Source organism: Megalobrama amblycephala, linkage group LG1 (assembly GCF_018812025.1).
Source record: "Megalobrama amblycephala isolate DHTTF-2021 linkage group LG1, ASM1881202v1, whole genome shotgun sequence".
NCBI classification, from domain to species: domain Eukaryota; kingdom Metazoa; phylum Chordata; class Actinopteri; order Cypriniformes; family Xenocyprididae; genus Megalobrama; species Megalobrama amblycephala.
Window position 1 is genome coordinate 6,285,963 of NC_063044.1, and position 24,140 is coordinate 6,310,102.

General features: G+C 36.7%; 1 protein-coding gene across 2 annotated transcripts in view; it reads right to left on the reverse strand.

Moving 5' to 3' along the window:
• The window catches only part of LOC125262387 (adenylate cyclase type 9), a 74,991-nt gene extending 54,795 nt beyond the window's left edge, over positions 1 to 20,196 (reverse strand). The window contains exons 1-2 of one of the 2 annotated variants that reach the window (XM_048181145.1): positions 19,463 to 20,196; positions 16,548 to 18,385 (exon numbers count right to left, since the gene is read on the reverse strand). In XM_048181145.1, the coding sequence (XP_048037102.1) occupies positions 16,548 to 18,360 (1,813 nt within the window). In that variant the 5' untranslated portion in view covers positions 18,361 to 18,385; positions 19,463 to 20,196. Of the gene's footprint in view, positions 1 to 16,547; positions 18,968 to 19,462 lie in introns of both variants that reach the window. The other variant, XM_048181136.1, reaches the window with a different exon arrangement.
• Positions 20,197 to 24,140: the final 3,944 nt, after the last annotated feature.

Sequence of the window (24,140 nt, forward strand, 5' to 3'; positions counted from 1 at the left end):
TAAACAAAACTGCCTTGGCAAATAACTAAGTATTTAAGTACTAAAATTACTAAAACTAAAAGTAAAAAAAGTTAAATATAAAGCACATAACAAAATTACTGAAACTTAAAGGAACACTCCACTTTTTTTTGAAAATAGGCTCATTTTCCAACTCTCCAAGAGTTAAACAATTGATTTTTACCGTTTTCGAATCCATTCAGCTGATCTCCAGGTCTGGCGGTACCACTTTTAGCATAGCTTAGCATAGTTCATTGAATCTGATTAGACCGTTAGCATCTCGCTCAAAAACGACCAAAGAGTTTCGATATTTTTCCTATTTAAAACTTGACTAGTTACATCTAGTTACATCATGTACTAAGACCGACGGAAAATGAAAAGTTGTGATTTTCTAGGCCGATATGTCTAGGAACTATACTCTTATTCCGGCGTAATAATCAAAAAACTTTGCTGTCGTACCATGGGTGCAGCAGGCGCAATGATATTACAAATGATATTATGCACACAATAATAATCTTTTACATTGTAGTCCTTTTATTTTTAATATTTGGCATGTTTGTGTGCTGCTGTGCATCCCTGTGTTGTGTACCCGCATATGGGCGCAAATGCATTTGCTATTTAAACAACGTGGCGCAAGACGTGAAAATGAAAACTGCGCCATGCTGAAACTAGCAAAAAACACTTGCGCCGCGCCTGGCGCCACATAGCACCAAGTGTGTGACTTATCATCTCACAATTCTGACTTTTTTCTTAGAATTGCGAGATATAAAGTCAAAATTGCATGATATAAACCTGCAACTGCGTCTTATAAACTAATAAAGCGAGTTTATATCTCACAATTCTGACATGTTTTATCATGCAATTCTGACTTTATAACTTTTGTGAGTTTGTGAGTTTGTGTTTAAACTCAATTGTGAGTTTATAACGTGCCATTGTGAGTTTATATCTCGTAATTCTGACTTTTTTTTTTTTTTTTTCAGAATTGTTCATTAATATCATGCAATTCTTACTTTATAAAGTCAGAATTACAAGTTATAACTTGCAATTGTGAGTTTATATCTCGCAATTCTGAGAAAAAAGTCAGAATTGTGAAATTACCTATTTTATTTTTTTATTTCATGGTGGAAACAAGCTTCCATACTTGAATGTCCAAACTGGCAAGCCCTAAAACACATATAGCTGACAAAGTTTTTGTGAAGACACAATTGAAAGTGATCTGGCTTCAGGGCTTGCAGGTTGTCAGGGACACAACGCGGCTTGGCTCTCTGTGTCACAGAAAACAGCTGAAGTGAGGTGATTTCCATATTGCTGTTCTTGAATGGTGTAAAATCGCTTGAATGTTCAAACTGGCAAGCCTTTAAACACATACAATTGACAAACTTTCTGGAGGAAGTGATCTCACTTCGGGCTCGCGCGCTGCCTGTGTGTGTTGACTCAGCATTTGAGTTCGCCTCTGTCATGTGTCATGTGACTAAACACGCGGTAGTATTTTTTAAGGGGAAAGTATTAACAGTATTAAAAAACAAAAACAAAATAACCAAGATGCGAAAATTACACAAGTTAGAGGTTCTGAATTTCGGTTGTGATAACTTTTCAATTAATCATCCAGCACTAACATAGAGGCATGTATTTACAATGAACCTAGGATGAATATTACTAAATATCAAATTAATGCTCAAAATATATCGGCCACTCCTAACCTTCCCGGCTTTGAACCCGGTTTAGACCGAATCAGGAAGTGCGGCTCTCCTTATAATCATGCCCTTGAGCAAGACACTCAATCACAGGTCATTCAAGGGAGACTGTCATTATGGGTTAAAAATCATCCACTAAGTGACAGATAACATCTCGTTCTCCGCTGCAGAACACTGGCTTTGCTAGTGCTCCGACAGACACCGCAGGGACAAGAGAGAAGAGCCTACGTCAGAATGAGAAACAACACTGCCACTTTGAGTTTTTCATATTCTATTAATGGCTTTATGAGAACATACTTGGAGTCAGTAGGTCAGAACAGCGTGGACGGTCACAGCAGATACGGTCTCTCCTGTCACCTTCAGACCGTACAATCTGACATCAAAGTGCAGCTGCTGCCTCGGCATGCTGGGAATCAGCACCACAGCGGGATGTATTTACTCTTCGCGGTCTCATTAACTGTCATAGCAGCTGCTGAAAGAACTTCAGTTACCTTGTCTCCCCTGTTGACTCACTCCTTGACACCAAAACACCCTCGTTCTGTTTCAGCAGTCTTGAGGAATACCCGTGAAAACTACATGATAATTTTGTCAATGGAGAAATATGCTTTTTAGCAACAGACGGTGCAGAGCAACTACCAGCTGTGGCTAACTGAACCATGCTATCCAGACAAACTTTGACCCCTTGTTCTTGTTATGTAGAGCGCAAGCAAGGAAGAGAAGGAGAGGTGGATCCAATTTGCAGCCAGTCAAACAAAACAAAGACTATCCGAAACCAGGAACATAGGATAAATCACAGGAGCCAACTAATGCAACACCACAGACAAATCCGAACAAAGGATTAAATTAAACTCAGGGCTTAAATACACAACATAATGAGCAACTCAACTAGAAACAGGTGACCATAATCGGTAACTATGGTAACAAATAATGAGTGGGAAAAAGGGGAACAAAAAGGAACAGAACACATGAAAAAAATGTGATACAAAGTAAAAGTCCATAAAACAGAATGAAAACAGTTCTATAACAGTGTTATTTTAGTAATATTGAAACACTTTTTTAATTGTAACTAATTTATTATTACTATTTTATTAATCTTTTGAATTAGATTTTAGATTTTGTTTTCATTTTAACGTAAGTTAAAATATTAGTAATTTTATTGCATGTTCTTGTCATGTTTTTTAATGTCTATATAGTTTATTAATTTATACTTCAGTTATTTTAGTTCATATTACTATTTACTATTTTTTATTACATAATCATTTGAATTAGTTTTTATTTTTCATTTTCATTTTAGTTAAAGTTTTAGTAATTTCGTTGTGTGTTCTTGTAATTTTTTAAAAATGTCTATATAATTTCTATTTCATTTTTAGTTTTTGTACATCAAGTTAAACAAAATTTGGCAACTCGCTGAACTGAAATAATTTTAAGTGCTTTTATTTCATTTTATTTTCTTGTCATTTTATAAGTTTTGTTTAAAATGTCTTCATGTCTTTTTATTTGTTTTTTTAATTTCAGTTTTAGTTAAATTATATTATCAATATTACATATTTAGGACATATTACATACTATTATAGTTTTTATTAATATTTTGAATTAGTTTTTATTTTTATATTTTCCGGTTTCATTTTAATTTTAAAGTTTTAGTAGTTTTATTTTTAACTTTTCAAGTCTATATCGTTTTTATTCATACTGTTTCTATTTCAAGTTAAACTAAATAAAAATGAGTAATGCTGCATTGGCAACAAGCTGAAATAAGTACCATATTTTATTATTGTTAATTATTATATTAGAATTTTTTTGTTTATTTCAAGTAACATTTTTTTCATGGTTTTACTTTTAGTTTCAGTTAACTACAATAACCCTGGTTCTTAGCAGCTAGAAAACTGCATAACCTGTCTCTATATATATTGCGATACGCCCAATGCAAGAGAAACTGTCTTTTCTCGGCTGTTGTCACAGAATGCAGCCATGAACTCACTGCAGTCCCCCTGGAGCGATCCGAGGTTAAGTGCCTCGCTCAAGAGCACAATGGTGATCACTGGCGCTCGACCGCTATGGGTTTTCAATGGTCAGAGCCTACAGCACGCAGGGTGGCCGATTGCCAAAATAATAGTCTGAGACCACATTTATTTTTAAACCTGGAAAAAACTGATTTTGAAGAAAACTGAAACAAAGAAACACTATGATAATAAAGAAAAATATTTCAAATTCTGCATTTTTTAGTGATAGTTGATCAAATGCAAGTAAAAGAATGCCATTGATCATGTGACACTTTGTACAGACGATTTAAATACTTAAAATAAGTTGCATACTACTACACTATGGTCAAAAAGTCTTTTTTCAAAAGAAGTTAATGCTTTTATTTAGCAATGTTGCATAAAAAATGATCAAAAGCGACAGTAAAGAAATTTTATTTTTTTTTTTTTTTTTATTTCTTTTGAACTTTCTATTCATCAAAGAATCCTGAACTCAAACGCATCACAATTTCCACAAAAATATGAAGCAGCACAACTGTTTTTAACAAAGATAATAATCAGAAATGTTTCTTGAGCATCAAATCATCATATTAGAATGATTTCTGAAGGATCATGCGACACTGAAGACTGGAGTAATGATGCTGAAAATTCAGCTTTGATCACAGAAATAAAGTACATTTTAAAATATATATTCATAGAGAACAGCTATTTTATTTTGTAATAATATTTCACAATATTACTGTTTATATGATCAAATAAATGCAGCCTTGGTGAGAGACTTCTTCCAAAAACACACACAAAAAAATTTACTGCCTCAAAATTTTTGAAGGGTAGCATAATTTCATTTGTAATGTAAAGAAAAATGGAAGTATTTCTCAGAATTTTGGTCTCCATTGCATGATACAATTTCATACATCTATTTATCAATAGATTTTTTGTTAAAGGCAGGGTAGGTGATTTGTTCCAGAAACATTTTTTGTTTCGTTGGGTGAAAGTTTCTTCACGTCACTAAGTTAATTGTTCTAAATGTATTTATATGTATATGGAAGGCGTAAGACCATAAAATGTTCGTCCAATCATTGATTTCGGTCAAAGACATGAGGTAGTTTAACGCCGCCTCGTGACACTTTTGTTTGCTCCCTGCTGTGCGCATTCATGTGTTTTGAAGGAGGCGTGGCTTTGGAGACGCTCTGAAGGGAGGGTGGGATCTTATGCTTTCAAAGCTAGCTCGCTATTGCTAGCCTCTCCGAAAATGACCTACCATACCTTTAATCAAGTATACTGATTATCTCAAAATGGCTAAACATTAGCTAATTAACCAGGCGATATATCGATCTATAACTAATGCTGATGCACGACTCGCTCTTTGCTGAGATTGACCAGTCAAGAGCCCTTAACCACTACACCCACTACCACCCCATCAAGGTTAAAACAATGTCAAAATCTCCACTTCATGATAAAAGACTGCTGCACACGGAGGTATAAACAAACAAATTTAAGTTGATCAATTCACAACCTACACTTTCTTTTTGGGAGCATGCAGTTTGAATTATCTGAATACATGACTGCACCTCTGGGTTATATGTGCATTTATGCAAATATCTCCAAAATCCCCCTGAGAGAAATGGCGCAGAGCTTCACTTTAAAATAATGTAAAGTGTCTCCTGGTTTCCACCCAATCGACACATTATTTGCCTCCTTCCATCTCCCACTGGACTGCTTGCCTACTTTCCTTCATTTCTCCCTGTGAAGGTCAAACCGAAGGTTGTTTCACAGTAACACATGAGCACGGCACACTGACTGCCATCAGACGAATGACATGAAAGTGAAATGAATGGAAAAATGAGTCATTCGCAGATGAACAGAGAAGAATGAATGTGATTAATCATGGGTTTTCATTTTAACACCATTGATTTGAACATCTGCAGAGGTTTAGGTGAAACAAATGAGCAGTTATTTTACGTCTACATAATGTACACCTGAATAAGGAATCAGAAAATACACGCACTGAAATAACTGGAAAATAATTTCAGGACATAGGACAGGATAGAATGAATACTATCTCAAAATGTAATTGAACAAGAGAAGCAAGAACCCCCTAAAACACTCTAAAAACCACATTTACTCTTAGAAATAAAGCTTCAAAGCTTCTTGACTCCATTTTATTCCAAAAATGTTCTATATACGGAGAAATGTCTTAAATGATTGCATAATACTTTCATGTTTAATTGGTTATTTCAATTATTTCTACTGATAAAGTATGTTTATGCGCTGTTTAATTCTTAAAATTTAATCAAAATAAAAAAGAATTTAATCAAAATTAGTTCAAACTAAATCCATAAAAAGATCCCATGATGGAAACTCCTAAAAGGATATAGGGCCTTTCGCACTACAGGAACTGGGAATGATTTTAGTAACAGGAACTCCTTTTGTGGGGACTAAATTAGCTACTTCAGAGTAGGGTCTAACCCAGCACAATAGGAACTACCAGTGATGTAAGTGTATGGTGATTGGACAAAAGCATGCCATATAAAACACCGGCAATTGCCATTTTACAAATCTGTGTAAACACTGTTTACTTACTCCACAAACATGGAAAACAGTGATAGATGGACCGATGCAGACATGCAGGCACTTCTCAACCGATTACACTGTCCTCCATCTTCCAGCTGTTAACATTGTTGAATGCCGTGCTTAAAGGGGACCTATTATGCCCCTTTTCACAAGATGTAATATAAGTCTCTGGTGTCCCAGAATGTGTCTGAAGTTTCAGCTCAAAATATCCCACAGATCATTTATTATAGCTTGTCAAATTTGCCCTATTTGGGTGTGAGCAAAAACACGCGTTTTTGTGTGTGTCCCTTTAAATGCAAATGAGCTGCTGCTCCAGAAGAGGGCGGAGCTTTAACAGCTCATGTTTCAGTTGCTCAACAACAACAAAGCAGGAGAATCTCACGCAGCCAAAATGAGGATTGTCAGTAACAGTGTTCAGCCTTACATTGTTCAAACCGGAGTCGGACACTGATGGAGAGACTCAGGGAGAAGTTACAACTTTTAGAATGAAACTGGACGTTTCTGAACGATAAATTTATGTAGTTGCTGTGGAGTTGATTCAACTCATCGACTAGCATGTGTCATCATGTTAATCCTTTGTGCAAATCCAGCGTTGAATTGACCCTCGTTTGTGAAGCAGTCCGGCGTAAAATGACGGCATGACAACAACACTCGACTACAACAACTCTTCCTCTTCTCTAAAGCAGCCCAACATGGCCTCACCCCCTTTGTTGCATGTTCCCGGTGGCGGGGTTTATGTAAATTTTAGGGTTAGTGATGTCACCAATGCAGGAAGAAGTTCATTGTAGTCCCTACCAGCCGGTGGTTGTAGTCCTTAAACAGAGAATTCTTTAAAATAAAATATCTCCCTTTGCATTGATCTGTGAGTGTCGCAACTTTTCAGATGTTGTTTATGCTCAAACAGCAACATTACACATTAACTAAAGTTAAAAAAGTGAAATTATAATCAACCAACCCTTTAAATAACTTCGTTGTCAGCTAGTTTGAAAATGGTCCTAGAAGTAGATTTAAGACCAAAATTTAAGACTGTCCAAAATCACAACCTATACCCTTAAATAATGCAATATTTAAGGGGACAGCCATTTGTAGTGGTGTCCGAAACCATAGTGGATGTTATCGGGTGCACTCATTCAATCCCATAATGCACCGCAATAATGAGTGTACAACCAATGAACACTCAACGGCTACAGAATACCCATAATGCACTGTAAGGGTCATGCCGAATGAATTCCCGCTTCTGACCTGAAGATGGCGCCCGCAGCTGAATCATCCATCTATTTTCCAAACCGCTGGTCCAATGTGGGTACAGCGTACTATCATACAGATATAAACTCCTTTTTAATTGATTATTAAATTGTTTAAATAAGGTTTATATATGTTAGTTTCCATGACAGAGTTCAAGATAAATCTTTTCATTACTACTGGAGCTGCAAGTTTGCAAAGTTTTAAAATGATTATTAAACAGCACGCACAAACTATGCAAAAGCGGCAGCGAATTCACTCTCTCGTTTTCATTCACTCCATCAAGTGGACTATAGTGGAGTAATGTAGGGAATAGTGGGTATAGGGGGTGATTTCGGACACAGCTTAAGTTTCAGGGGACTGCTCTGGTGGCTAGTTCCTATAACTGTGTTCCTATAACAACCCAGTGTGAATTAATATGAAGCACCTGACAGAACCCTTTACAGTTCTATTCAGAACCTTCTTTTCTAAGAAAAGATGGAACACAAGAACACACTAAAATCATTTAGAATCCCACAGTAACATTTTACCAACGTCCCATCAACATCCAAGCCTTTTGCACAGAAAACACCACTTATGTGTTTTGCAGAAAATATAATTTTAACTAATTACAGACAATAATCATTTTTTGAAGCTAAAATCGTGCTTAATTGAAAAGCAATCATTTGGAAGCACAAACCAAATGGCTACATTGATGCCCTTTGAGTTGGAATAATTTGAGAAGAGGTCACCCTAATGACACACAGAGACCGGTTTATGGAAATTCACAGACAATATTGATTGATATGCAATTAACAGTCTGCAACTTTCAAATTCACACATACAAGGCATGTAATTGATTAACATTTGACCAGTTCTGGGGAAACTGTATCTTAAACTACTAAAACACTAAAGCAGTTAGTCAAGCTTACAGTCAAGTCAATTAACAGATACATTTACACTTAACACAATTAATAAAACTAGCAAAAATGATCATTTACATAGCTGAATGCTGAGAACTTAGAAAAGAAATACAACATTTAACAACTTTGCTACCACACTGTGATATAAGCAATCAACAATAAATTTACCACAAATTCATGGAATAAGTTACAAGGCTGTTTATAACGTTCATCTGGGAACACAATATGCGTCACTTCACCAGATTTGTAATGTAAATCATTTATAAACAGCAACACAGGAGGATACATTGATATGTTACTAAATATGCAATGCAATTTCAAAATAAAAGTTTAAACCTCACTCTGAGTTTGCATGTTTTTATGTCCATGTGAGTTTGTTCAAGAAATTACAGTGGCTGTAGCATTTCTATCGTATAGAAGTGGCCAAATATTAAAGATGAAGTGAACATTTGAATTAAATGTTGTTTGGCCAGTATTAAACAAGGATTTGATCATGCTGTATGTGTAACAACAATATTATAATACATAATGAACTAAGTTGATTTTGTACAAAACCTTATGATTACTTGCTTCTGATACTTTATTTGAATCAATTATTGCCTCATTGTTTTTATTTATGCATTTTAAGCCATTTTAAAGGCTATTTTTATTACCACAAAAATATTATCTGATTACTTGATTAATCGTCAAAATAATCAAATGATTACTCGATTACCAAAATAATCATTAATATTGACAGTCCTAGATTAGTTAAAACATTTCATAATGCACCTGCATTGTTTTGCATTTTGTGAATTTTAGTACAATAAAAGACATTTTTCCAGACATATATTTCGTCATTTATTGACAAACACGAACCATATAAATGGACCAGTTCACTAAAATGAATTGGACTCCCCAAACAAACATACGAGAGAGGGAAGAATTTATTGGAAAAGTAGCTTGTTGCTGCAAAAGCGACTCAGAAACGTAGCTAGAAGAACATTCATAACCTACTTGCATCTCCTAAAAATGTAGTTCACATAAAAAATTGTGGGCCACAAAAATATGACCCATATTCTTTCTTCAGTGGGAAACGAAACGCCTGACAAAACGACCGTTTGCATAGCCCGACGATAAGGGAGGTGGCATCGTTCTGAAACCGCGGGAGGACCAGGGCACAGTCAGGTCCTTTCCAGGGAAACGGCCAAAAATAGCCTCCATTTCCACTCAAATGAACACTCCACACAACAGGGGCCGGCACACACACAAACGCAAGCACAGTGGGAAGTCGGAAGTGCCAGAGGGTACGGGATGTGGAAGGCACAAAGATACGCACCACCGTGACACTCAAGAACACTTGTGCTGAGAGGTTATTTTATTGAACGCTTTAATCTCTCATCATGGAGCGTCAGAAATCGCCCCGAAATGCACTTGTTTTCCAAAATGCAGCCAAACGCTTGGGCCTCCTCCTCCCTTGGGCGACGCATTGGCTGGCGAGAAAAAAAAGGTTCATTGGGGTTCAATATCGAACCCTAGGTTTCTAGACTCAATTTTATGCCAAAAAGGTTCAAGGAGAAATGTCGTAAATGATGGTATAATACTTTCATGTTTAACAGGTTTTTTCAATTTTTTCTACTGATAAAGTTGTTTAATTCATAAAATCTAATTAAAATTAAAAGTGAATTAAAACATTAGAACTAAATCCATCAAATGATCACATTATGGGAACCACGAGAAGTTCTATATATAAAAAGAACCCTTTAAGCTTCTATATACAACCTTTTCTTCTAAGAGTGATGTTTATCCAGAGCAACAATTATGACTATTCTTACTTTTGCTATTTATAAAGCGGACTGTGGTTTATTGGACGTGTACCAGGCGGCATTGTGGAAGTGACAGTGACTTATTCGTGGCTTGCACGCAATACATTTCAGAGCGAGAGTGTGTGAGGTCAGGATATTGTTTTTCTTGACTAGTGCACTGGAGGCGACTAAATAGGTACACATTTATCATTCCCCCTCTATTTACTTTGAACCTGTTTTCCTAGCATTCATGTTGATGATTAGATGTGGGTTATCAGTTTATAATAACAAACTTGGATGTTTTATAGTGAGACAAACCAGAAACACATCACAGAATTCATGAAAAGGCATTGCTAATACACTCAATGCTGTTGTTTTTCCATTAAAATGATGTCACTTCCTGGAGAATGATGTCATTAGTGGGCTTTTGTTTGAATTTATAAAAGACTGGGGAAAAAACAGGATGGAAGGAGATATTTGGGGACACAGGACATAGGATATATGTATAAATTGATATATAAATTCCAATGAATTTTTTTTTTCTTTGAAACATTGAGTATGAAAAGTATGAAACATTTGGAATGTTTCCTTAAAAAAAAAAAAAATTGCAAGTTTTTCCAGGTTAGACGTTGCATAACCAGGGAAATTACATAAATATCCAGTCATACCAAGGCAGTGAAAGTTAAAATAACTGCTATATGCACTTAATTATAATATAATGATTATATATATATATATATATATATATATATATATATATATATATATATATATATATATATATATATATTATATATATATATATTATATTATATTATATTATATGAGAGAGAGAGAGAGAGAGAGAGAGAGAGAAAAGATTTTCTTTCTCTCTCTCATATATAATATAATATAATATAATATAATATATATATTATATATTATATTATATATATATATATATATATATATATATATATATATATATATATATATATATATATATATATATATATATAAGAGAGAGAGAGAGAGAGAGAGAGAGAGAGAGAGAGAGAGAGAGAGAGAGAGGGAAAGAAAATCTTTATAAATTGAAAAGTTTAATATTTTAGCCTAAATAAATAAAAAAAAATATATATATGGTTCATTTTCCAAGTGGAAAAACTAGATTTTAAATATGTAAATAAGCTAGGGCTGTCAAATGATTAATCGCGATTAATCGCATACAAAATAAAAGTTTGAGTTTGCATAAATTATGTGTGAGTACTGTGTGTAATTATTATGTATATATAAATACAAACACATTCATGTATATATTTGAGAAATATAAGTATATGTATTTATTTATATTTTTGTATAATTTATATTATATATAAATAAAAATATTTTGTACAGAAATAACATATTTCTCTTAAATATATACATTAATTTGTGTGTATTTATATATACATATTAATTACACACAGTAGTCACACATATATTATGCAAACTCAAACTTTTATTTTGTATGCGATTAATTGCGATTAATCGTTTAACAGCCCCAAAATAAGCTGATTTTTATTAACTTACTTATTTGTGATATTGTGATAAAAGAAAATGAAACATGATTTCCATTATTAGAATTGTAAAAGTTTAATATTTTATCCAAAATATATAATATAATATAATATAATATAATATATATAATATAATATAATATAATATAATATATATATAATATAATATATATATAATATAATATAATATAATATAATATAATATAATATAATATAATATAATATAATGGTGTTTTAGCACTACACTAGATGGCTTCAGAGTTAACACAGAAGTACTAAAAGCTGTAAAAACCCCAATTTAGATTTGATGGAGTCTTGGTTTCACGGTTTGATTTCACAGAGACATGAAAACATACTGCACAGTGGGAATGACCCAGGTGTGCTGTTTTTGTTGGTTTCAGCAGCTTGATTTCACCAGTAAATTGAAAGAACTTGCTGCGAGAGTCAGCAGAGCATCAGAGCCAATGCCTTCATTTAAACACATGTTCAATCCAAAAGAACATCAGCGTCTAAAGGGAGACTGCAGTTTTGTGATTAGCGTCCAGGTCGGTGTGATTTACTCGAGACCTGGACAGTCTCGGTTTGCCAGGTTTCCACACAAACACGCTACTTTCCTTCGATGATTTACACAACTACTGCGAGCAGCTGGAAGATTTTTGCCGCTCTTGAGTCGAAGTCTCGCTTGATGGAGAGCTCGTTCAATGGGCCTGTAAATCCATGAGGGAAAGATAAATCCTGGGCACTGGACTGAATACATCTCTCCGGAGTGGGAAAATTAAGCTTTCAGCCAGTGAACGAGTGGTGGAAAAAACAGGGTACACGCCTGAAGAGGGGCAATCAAATTAATACAAGATATGAGGGGAAGAATGTCTGCCCTTTAATCATTTTGTTGATGATTAAAGAGAGGAAGTCATATATTAAAGCTTCAGGCCGCGGGTACAGTTTGTGTTAAACTGAGCGAAATGAGATGCAGTGAATTCAACAGAGAGTTCAGTGGTGTTAGAAAAAGAAAGGTTGTTATGCAATGTTACGCTTGCCCTTGCTGTACCATTCTGAGTCATAAAAAAAATGGTGTAAAAAAAAAAAAAAAAAAACTCTAAGAGCAAAACCATCCACTGGAAAAACTACAGTACTGAGTGGCACACAAAATAGAGAATGAAGGAAAGAAACTGAGAGACGAACTGACAGATATTTCGAAACAGGCACCATGGGACCATTTAAAGGAGGCCATTTTACCCTTTTAAATGAAAGCTGAAGGAATGACAGAGTAAAAAAAATGAAGCTCGTTTCCTCAAGAGACTCAAATCCTCTCTGATTGAGGGGGAGTGCTGGCAAGTAACACTAGGAAAATGAAGCGAGACTCTCAAGGGCGACAGATGCGCCGTCATTTCCAGTTGACCCGCAAGACCTACTGAGGCACCTGCACTGCCTCGGCATGAGGATGCTGTGACAGCACGGAGATTTGTTCTGGCACAGCGATTTCAGTTTCACCAAGTGAGTAAATCCACTCACAAACAGCCGTTTGGGATCCTGTAGCGCTTGGATTAAAGCATGGCAGATAAAGATGTCAAAAGTCCTGTGGAAATGCATTAGTCGGTTTTTGACGTGAAGTTCCTTATGACTAGGATTGTCAAAAGTACCGACTTTGTACCGAAGGAATATTGGAATTTTAAAAATGTGACGATACCAACATTTCTCCCGAGCATTTTGAGCGCTGTTGAGTGGATTCTTAAATGATTCGTTCACTTGAAAATGAAAATTACCCCAAGATTTACTCAAGCCAGCCTAGGTGTATTTTTTTCTTTCTGATGAACACAATCGGAGTTATATTAATAAATATCCTGACATATCCAGGCTTTGTAATGGCAGTAAATGGGAAACAACAAGTATGAAGCTCAAGAAATTGCATCCATCCACCATTAAGTACTCCACACGGCTCCGGGGGGGTTAATAAAGGCCTTCTGAAGTGATGCATTTGTGTAAGAGAAATATCCATATTTAACAAGTTATAAAGTAAAATATATAGATTTAGCCTTTAGTATTCAACTTACAGAGGAAGTGTATCGGCTCTCGCAGTTCAAAAAGTTACGTCCTATGCCTTCCATATTCAACTTACGAAAAAAGCATAACTGACGTGACGCAAGTTGAATACGGAAGGCGGCCCAGCAGATTATAAAGCCTGGATGCATCAGGATATTTATTAATATAACTCTGATATACTTTTTTGTTTATCCAAAAGAAGAAAGTCAAATACACCTAGGATGGCTTGAGGGTGAATAAAGCTTGGGCTAATTTTCATTTTAAAGTGAACAAATCCTTTAAACACCTCTAATTGGCCATCATGTTCACATACTCAACAGATATGTCTGTGATTGGCTACAATGATCAACGCATCAAAAACATGGGACTGTTTGAAAACAGCCATCTATCAGCAGATCCCAAACATATCCGCTGATAGACGGCTGTTTTCAAACGCTCCCCTGTGTATCTGTGTAAGTGCTCGGTGAAGAGCGTCAAAGATGTCTATTTACAACATGTTTCTGAAGCGTTGATCATTGAAGCCAATCACAGACATATCTGTTGAGCGTGTGAACACAATGGCCAATCAAAATACTGTTGGTTTCGTCACATTTTTAAAATTTCAGTATTGACTTGGTACCAAAGTCGGTACTTTTGACAACCCTAGTTCAGGCTAAACAATATTTTTTGTCCTTTATGATAGTCACTGTGTCATATTATGCGATTTTGACTCCTTAATTCTTCTAGTGTCATGGACAAGAAACATGTCAGACTACACGTTGCTTCCCGACCAAACATCGCTTGCCCTCTTTAGCAATGTGCATGATGTCATTGAGAACTAGCGACTGACTTCCTGAAACAAGAGCATAAACAAACGATGTACTAGCATAATGCTAATTCCAGTAGTCACATGGTTGCTTAAGCGCCGCCGCTATTGTTCACAAGAATTTATCTTTTTTCACTCTGTCATGGTAGTCCCTCGAGAAAACATCATAAAGGCAGGAGTGCTGTTGCCAAAGTTTCACAAAACCTTGCCAATATTGAAAAATTTCACCTAGCAGCACAAATACTATTGTCTCTCTTTTGTTTCACCATGTTTGAAAGCTGTGTACAGAAGAGCATCTGTGCTCCTATTGGTCAACGTCACAGATGTGAAGGACAATGACTAAAAAAAATGAATATGTGAAGACTTTAAGCCAATCTGCGGAGTAAAGGACAAGAGCCACTTTGCTAATCTTAATGTTTAGCCACACGATGTTAGAAACCTGTTATCAATACTGTCAAAATGTGAATTCCATTTTCTATATTAATTATAGTCTGGCATTCCTCATTAAATGAAGAGGATCTATTAAGTAACCATAATTATGCCCTGAAAGGATTAATAACATGCTGGGACATTCATATACTGTAGGCTAGGAAAATATATCACTCAGTGTCCAATTATTGGCTTTTGCTTGAGCTCAAATACAATTAACAAAAAGAAGGAGCCATTTGCATAAGTTAATAATGTAAAAATGATAGCCTTTGGCCACATTTACAAAAAAGTCAATGCTTTGGACCTCGTAGGAATCCAATACTTGATATAAGAGAGGTTGCCAGCCATTAAGTAAAAGAAGAGAATTGAGCAACTGAAACAGATGTACATGCTAACCTTATTAGCTTGCAGAAAAAAGGTTGCTAATTTGCAGATGCTAATTTTTCTTTGTTGATTGCTCATCAGAAAGCTCATTAAATCAGGATACAGATCTTTTTACAGATCTTTTGCAAGACAATGATTCTTAAAACCTTCATCATGAGTCTCTTCCTGGTGGATGATGAGGCATTAAAGGGGAAGTTCAACCAAAAATGAAACAAATCTGTCATCATTTTATCGTTAACTAAACTATTAAAAGTGTTTTTTTGTTCATTGAAATAAAGCTGAAATAAAAAACTAAAGGCAAATAGAAATATTTCAATATAATAATAATGACAAAAGCATAACAAAATTACTAAAACTTGAATTAAACCTAATATAACTAATATAGCACTGCATTTACTCACCCTAATGTTGTTTCAAATCTGTATGATTATTATTATGTGGATCACCAAAATATATATATTTCAAAAGTCAGTAGGGTCCAAAATACAAAACAAAAAAACAAACAAATATTTTAAAATATATATCTCTTTTTTGTGTTTTGCAGAAGAAAGAAAGTCATACAGGTTTGCAACAATAAGAGTGTTAGTGAATGGTGACAGAATTTTAATTACAGGGTTAAAAATGAAAAATACTTGAAGAAATCCATGAATACATAATGCAAAAATACTAACAAATGTATGCCAAAATTGCATTGCAAGACTATATTTCAAGTCTGCACTGCATGCTAACACAACTACACAGCAGAAAATGTTGCTAATTTGCCATTTGCAAATGCAAATTTTGCTCTGTTGACCACTGAACAGAAAACACCATCAACGACAGGCCTTTTCCAAGAAAAAATGACATGCACAAATAACCAAAAAGAATCCCTTCCTGAAGGCTGCGGAAAAGGCTAGACAGACTGTCTAAAAGTCCTGCTGCAATAACTGAATATGTCACAGAAAACGGAGGCAAAGATTCAACAAAACACTTTGACAAGTAGACCCTGAGGATACTGACAATACGCAGACTGAAAAAAGTTTCAATGCAGCTTAGAAAGTTGAGCCAAGAGCCAATCGTGTCACGCTCAGTCCTCCGAGGCACGGTTTCGCAACAAAGACTAAGCACAGTGCTAAAAAAGGCAACATCTTTACATGCTCATGTACATCGTGTTAGTCATTCAAACAACTGAAATGCATATCTTACCTTTAAGCTGATCTGCAACCACACTTGGTCCGATCCTTTCTGTGACTCGGCCGTCTTCTCGCAAGTACCGGTCATCCAAGAACTTGTCTGTGGCCTCCGAAAGGTGAACCTTCCCGGCGACACCCAACTGCTCCATGAGATTGGCCAAGTTGACATCATTGGACCAGACATCGAATTTAAAGCGCTTCATGCCGAGGATCCCGCAAAGCACGGTGCCCGTGTGGACGCCAACACGCATGTTGACCATTTCCTTTTTTTCTTGACAGAACTGCTCAATGGCCTGGATCATCCCAAGCCCCATCTCCACGCAGCAGTAGGCATGGTCCTCTCGTGGCTCGGGACAACCAGCCACACAATAGTAACAGTCTCCCAGAGTGCTGATCTTCTCGCAGCACGTGAGCTCGCACAGGCGATCGAAACGTCCAAATAAGTCGTTGAGGAGTCCCACCAGGGCATGCGCCGACTTGTTGGCACTCATCTTGGTGAATCCCACAATGTCGGCAAACAGGATGCTGACCGGCTCCATGCGTTTCATGTTGAAAGGCCGGAAGATGATCTGACCCCGAGGAATCGATGTCTTCTTGCGCTTGGTGCTCTTAGGGCTGGAGGCACCGGCAATGGCCGCTCCCGTCGAGTAGCGCTTAACCGAATTGTCATTGTCGTCATCGCCTTGCTTCATAAGCTCATCCGCCACCCTACGAGGCATCACCGAGTGAATCATCCTCTCCTTCAGGGCCTTTTCGACCTCCAAATCTTTCCCGTGCATGATGGCTTGGCCGACCTTGAGGAACGTGCTGCGGGAACGCACTTCAGACATAATGAAAAGGTGAATACCAATGATGTGGGCGCAGACATGCAAAATGGCTCTTCCAGGGATCAGCCAGTAGAGCGTTTCCAAATGTTCCTCAGTGGAATTGCTCCATCCATTGGCTTGAATCAAGTGCATCCATCCAAGCGTCTCAAAAAGCACTGAGTAGAGCAGGCCAAGCAGTAGTGACGCGTAAAGACGGACATGGAGGAAACTGTAGAGCAACGAAAGCACCTCCATGCCTAGAGAGAAGGTGCCAACTGGGGACAAACAAGGGGCTACTGGACCTCCACTGCGGGCGGCTTCAAATGTCAGATTTTTATCCTCAGCGCCACTAAAGTCGCCTACATCATCTTCATCCTTCAAAGGAGGCACATTAAAGTCACTAAAGCCTGATGTTTGGATCTGAGGTGCAAGAGTGAGGGCAAATGTCACCACAATGAGCAACAGTGAGGCTTGATTGTAGCAGTGGGTGTAGAACCGGGTGAACGTGAAGACGAACAGGACAGAACAGAGGAGTAGGAAGGAGGCCGTGGGCAATAAGAAGGCAGTCTGTTCACATCGATTAGCGTTAGCGATGAAGAACAACCCCCAGAGGAGGCTGGCGGCCGCCATGTAAAACAACACACAGCGGAAACGTCTCTGCGTCTGAGGGAAGCAGCGCTCGCGGCAGGCTTCCTCCAGAATGTTCGAGTCAAACTTGGGGTTCCAGAAGTGTCCGGCCGACCTCTCGAACAGCTGCGGCATCTTCCTCTGAGTCCTGAGGCCTTTGATCGCCGGTTTCCGGATGGCAGATTCGCCCGAGCTACAGCTGGAGGAGATACTGTACTTGCAATGTTTGGAGCCCCCAATGATACTGCACATGGCGCTGGCGCCCAGACTCCCACGCTGCTGTTTGTGAGGTTTGGTGCCGCTGATACGCACTGACACAGCACCATCGCCGGTGGAGTCACAGCTTGCTTCGCTGTTGTGAAACAGCAGATGTTGATGTTGAGGAGAAGCCATGATACTGTTCAGATCAGAGTCGAGTCTGGAATAAATGCAAAAAAAGGTGCTCGGATGGAAAAAGAATCAAATGTAATTCGAGTCAAACAACTCTGACGTCTAGATGGCAAAAGGTTTACTCATGCATCTAGTCAGTTCCAGGATTTTAAGTTCGGTTATTTCACCTCATGACGTCAATAGCGCATTCCTCTTGTTTTCTGTCCTTCTTGACGCACATGGGTTTAGAAAGGTTTATCCAAAAGGCATGGAATCTTTCAACTTACTACAAGTGAATCAAAATGTTTTTTCACTGATTAATTAAAGTTACATAATAAAACCACAAAAATGAAGGCTCAAGTCAAGCACTGTTTGCTTTGACTCTTTAGGGAACTCCATTCTGAGGATAAATGCACAATTTTCACTATAAATGAGCCATTACGTTGGTTTCATGGGGAAAAAAACTCTATGGTATCTACATTACCATTTAAAGGGCTGTCAGAGTGCATGCTTTAAGTAAGCTCATATCCATCGCAGTCCACGCATAAAAAAGTAAAAAAAAAAAAAAACATTAAAAAGTCCAACTTCCAGAATGAGAGGAGTATCTCAGGTCAGCCCAGGAGTGTCCAAACTAAAAAAAAAACATGATGTGTTTCAACATTATTTACTTCACAAGAAAAATAATCTGGTTTCCTAAAGATACATCTTCCTTCCTCTTTTGTGCTGTAGATTCAGAATACGTGTTCATTGGAGACTCCGCGACACATAAAGGGCACAACAGCGTTACTGTTGTCAAAAACATAAAAAATATAGTCTTTTCTTTAAAACGGCCTGACGAGTTAATATTCTCTTGCCTGTAGCACCGACCTTTCCTGAGTTCCCACTCCGGATCTTGCGGACGCTTCTTTCCGAATTAAATGTGCGTAAAGGGATTAAAAATCGTGAAGATTGCGCATATGGATTAACGCCACATCATTCAAGATGCATAAATGACTATATGTCCAGTATATTCCCACAGACTCAAAACAATTTGATCTTAATTCAGGTTAGGCTGCTTGAAATCAGTTTAAGCCATTTATATCAACACATGTAAAACTTCAGTGCTTCAAATGAAGAATGAATTCACCTTGTTGGTCAGAATTCAGTTAAGTTTCCTTTTCTTTTACAGAGGCTGAAAGTCTGCACTTCTCTCTCCATAGACTCACAGTGGTAAAGTGCCTCTTTGGTTTCTCTTCAGGACTCATTTCCACGGGCAGCTTTTCCTGTGATATCCAAACAAATCTCTTTCTCAGCCGGTTACTCTATTTTCCCCATCAGGGCACAGCTTGGCACTCTTGACACATGCCCGTGTCTCGCGCGTATCATAATAGTTGACTTGTGTGCTCTCGCGCGGCTCGGGTGCGCCAGTGGCCATCAGACATCAGTGAGATCTCCATCTGTATTCGCAATCCGACGCGGTGTCTGTACAAGTCCACCAGACGCTGGAAATACATTTAGAGGTGGGGATAAAAACGCGTGCGTGTGCGTGCACGCTCCGGACAGAGAACAACAGAAGGGTGGCGAGCACGCATTCACTTGGAGGTGGGCTGTTCTCAAACCGCAGTGTTCGCGTCCGAGCGCGTCCCCAACGCTGACGCGCGTCACCGAGAGCTGTCAAAAGAAAGGGTGGGGGTTCCAATCAATGTGACGTGTAATGCAGGGGGAGACACAGCTGTCATATTGAGAGCAATATGAAATCATCCAGACCAATTTAGCGTTGACACCTCTATGTATAAACAAATTGTCTGTCTCATATGTCTGTGTTTGTTGCTTTTCCTTGTTTATTTGATAGACAGACAGAGAGAGAGAGAGAGAGAGAGAGATAGAGAGATAGATAGATAGATAGATAGATAGATAGATAGATAGATAGATAGATAGATAGATAGATAGATAGATAGATAGATATTGACCTTTTCAGGTCAGCTCTGTTTGGGGCCGAAGGGTTTACTAAACATTTTCCAGAATGTTTTCTGTAATACTCACCAAATCCACCAATTTTGTAATTAAATGTTGATCCCAGTTTATGAAATTATTCCCAAAAATAAACCATAAGTCTTTAATCCGCATGTTTTAATTAATAGAGTCTCTTTGCTTGGTATCCGTGTTGTGCTCACAACACGCAGCAGTAACTGTGGCTGTATCAAAGTGATTATGTTGTTTTGGAAGTCAGCGTGAGGCTAAGATGCTTAAAAACCTTCGGAAGACTGTTTCAAAGGAATTCCCTGGAGAACCGCAGCTGTGTGTGTCCCTAGACCGGGCCTGAGCTCGAGGGTTGTGCAGGTTTCTTACAGAAGTACACTGATCCTTCTTAGTAGTGTAAATTATACTCTGGGAAAAAAAAAAAAAAAAAACTTGGAAAAGTACTTGGAAAAGTAGAGTGTCATGGAATTCTTAAGATGTCCAATCCACACAAACCTCTCAAGAACATGTCCAGGTTGTTATATTTCATCCCAAAATCAACAGGAAAAAAATTAAATATTTTCCTAGAAGAAAATGAAGGATCATAATTTAGAACCATCATTAAATTGTGGTGTGTATATATATATATATATATATATATATATATATATATGGGTCATTGATGAATAAAGTTTTTAAAAGTGTAAAAAAAAACATAGAGATATAATTAATTTTGAAGTTTTATTAAGTGTTACCAATGAGATTATGTGGTTTTTATAATCAATTAACACTGTTTTTGTCATTTTTTACAAGATGGACAAAATTTGTCACTATAAAAGTCATTCGGTTTAACCAAAATTTCGGTTTAACCGAATGACACTTTTGGTTATACCGAATGACGATATTTTCAAACAATGCTAACAGGCTGATATCTAGCTAGCTAGCAAAAGGACAATCAAACATTTTATATTTAATACAAGTTTTTAAAATATTACAACATTTTTCATGTTTTTATAGCGGTTGCACCGAATGACCTGATGTTTTGGGACATGTGTATGTACAAGTGAAAACATGAATTTTTCAAATAGTTAAAAGAGAGTTAGTTACTTTGCTTCATGACCATGTGGTACTTTGCAGGTGTCTGAATGATGTCACATCCTGTCACATGATATTGACCGCATGACTTGGTCTAAAATGGTCCCTTTATATTGGTTACTCCGAATTACATCAATGAAATTCATTTTTCCAGACATTCTTTCTTATAACAAAGCAACAATTTCTACACAAAATTGTGCACTATATTGATATATGATGATATAAAATCATGCCAGAATAAAAAAAAAAAACACATTTTAAGATATTTTAATCTCAAATGAAATGTATTGGCTTTTGGACGGTTAAACCGAATGACTTTTGACACTTCAAAATCTTTAAAATACCTTTATATGTAGCAAAATATAATTAAAACCTTTTGGATTCAATAAAAGAGATCTAGTTGTACTACCTTACATACTTTGAATGTCATATCTTTGTTTTTTATTATCATTAAGGCCTTTGGACAAAAAAACTGACCTGTCATTGACCCATATATATATATATATATATATATATATATATATATATATATATACTTCACAATTTTACTAATTTTAATAAAAAATACAATAAAAATTACTGCATTGCAGAAACGACTGTCACCATTGGGGAAAAAAAAAATAAAAAATTAATATCACTGTGCAAAACAAAAAATGTTTTTTAAAATAGAATTAATTTACCAAAATATCATTTGTTTTATTTTGATTATGGGGAGAAATGTCACCCAAATGTGAGAAATGTGAGATTCCCCCAATAAAATGTCTGTTTCTATCTTTCAGTTACTGAGAATCATTCACAATGATTGAAATCTTGAGAAACATCATTCCCTTTGAACATATTACACAGTCCCCCGTTACAGTGCACTTGCACACCTCCCTTTGAGTTGGAGTCACGACCAACCCCGAGCTGCTGCAATGCAGCTTCCAGACCTGTTCTCCAATCACATCTGAGTGCAAGGCAAACTTCAGTCTGTGATCTGAAATGTGTGTATGTGTGAGTGTGACTTCACACGCTTTCAGAGGCGGTCCTAATGTTGTGGGGGCTTCCCTTGCTCTGGGGGGAATATAGCACTGTCTGTTTTGAAATATGTGATCACTGGACTGTGTCCTCACACAGGCGCGCAGACCCCATTATCAACTCATTAAGATTAATAACGTTTGGCGATGGGACGCTGGCTTCATTCTGTTATTGAATGCAATGGCCATATTGCACATTTGTTTCTCGAACAGTGCTGCAAAATGATCTGTTACAGTATGTCTCTCTATTTAATGCATTAAACAGAATAACATAGATACAGGAATACAATGAGAAAATGTTCTTGGTCAAAATCGGTTCATTAAAATCAACATGAAAGGCATCATCAACCCAATTTATTTCAGAAATGTGACATATTTCAGAGTGAAACAGAATATTCATGCAGGATGGCACTTGATATTATCCATCAGGAATTGATGTGGTGCTGTAAAGTGTGTGTTTCATATCAAAATGAAGCTGAAAGTGAGTTGCAGTGGATTATTTTTATTCATTTGGTAGACGCTTTTTTCCAAAGCATTTTACAGCGCATTCAAGATCATCCTTCGCATTCCCTGGGAATCAAATCCATGACCTTGGCTACTACCATGTGCTACTGTTTGAGCTACAGGAATGATGCAGGATTGTGAAAAACTACTTCATTTTCAAATCTTCATTTATGCATTTGGTAGATGCTTTAATCCAAAGTGATTTACATGGCATTCCCATGACCTTGCTAGCACCATTCTCTACTGTTTGAGCTACAGATATAGACATCTAAAGATGTTGTTTTTGTTATTAGTGCCATATTAGTAACCTTCATTAAAGGATTAGTTCACTTCAGAATTAAAATTTCCTGATAATTTACTCACCCCTATGTCATCTAAGACGTTCATGTCTTTCTTTCTTGCTTTAGTTGAAAAGAAATTAAGGTTTTTGAGGAAAACATTCCAGGATTTTTATAGTGGACTACAGTTACCAAAGGGTTGAAGGTCCAAACTGCAGTTTCAGTGCAGTTTCAAAGGGCTCTACACGATCCCAGACTAGGAATAAGTGTCTTATCTAGTGAAACGATCGGTCATTTTCTAAAAAAAAAAAAAAAAATTATATACTTTTTAACCATAAATACTTGTCTTGCACTGCTCTACGATGCACCACACATTACGTAATCATGTTGGAAAGGTTAAGGTTGGGCAGAAATACAAAAAATATTTTAAAATAAAATATCAAATACCTTAATTTTAAGTGTATCAAAACAAACTACAAAATACAGCAACCACACCATGTATCAAAATAAACTACTGTATTTTTGTATTTTAAAAATACTAAAAAAATACTTTTACAAGGGAGCAATATGTAGGATCTTTAGATTAAAATATCCAAAAACCACTAGAACAATGTTATATATTTTGTTGACCTGTGTACTTATATTATCCCAAATGTTTCCAAGAATGTTTAAATCCAGAGAAATAAGCTATTTTAACCAGGACCATGTTTTACCATGACTAATATTGATCTACCTTACTGCAGTGTGCAACTAGTGTCTCATAGCAGCTGCCAAGTGAACACAGAGTAGCTTTATAACAACTTTCAACACAAAAATGCATCTAATATGATAAAACAGCGCTGCTTTACCCCACATACCCTTGACTGAAAAAGCGGAAGCGACGAATGTGGTATAATAAAAGTTCCACTGCTCGTGTAGCGCTCGTCTCTTATTAGCAATCGCTCCAGTGGCCTCGTTCAGCTCCAACAACACT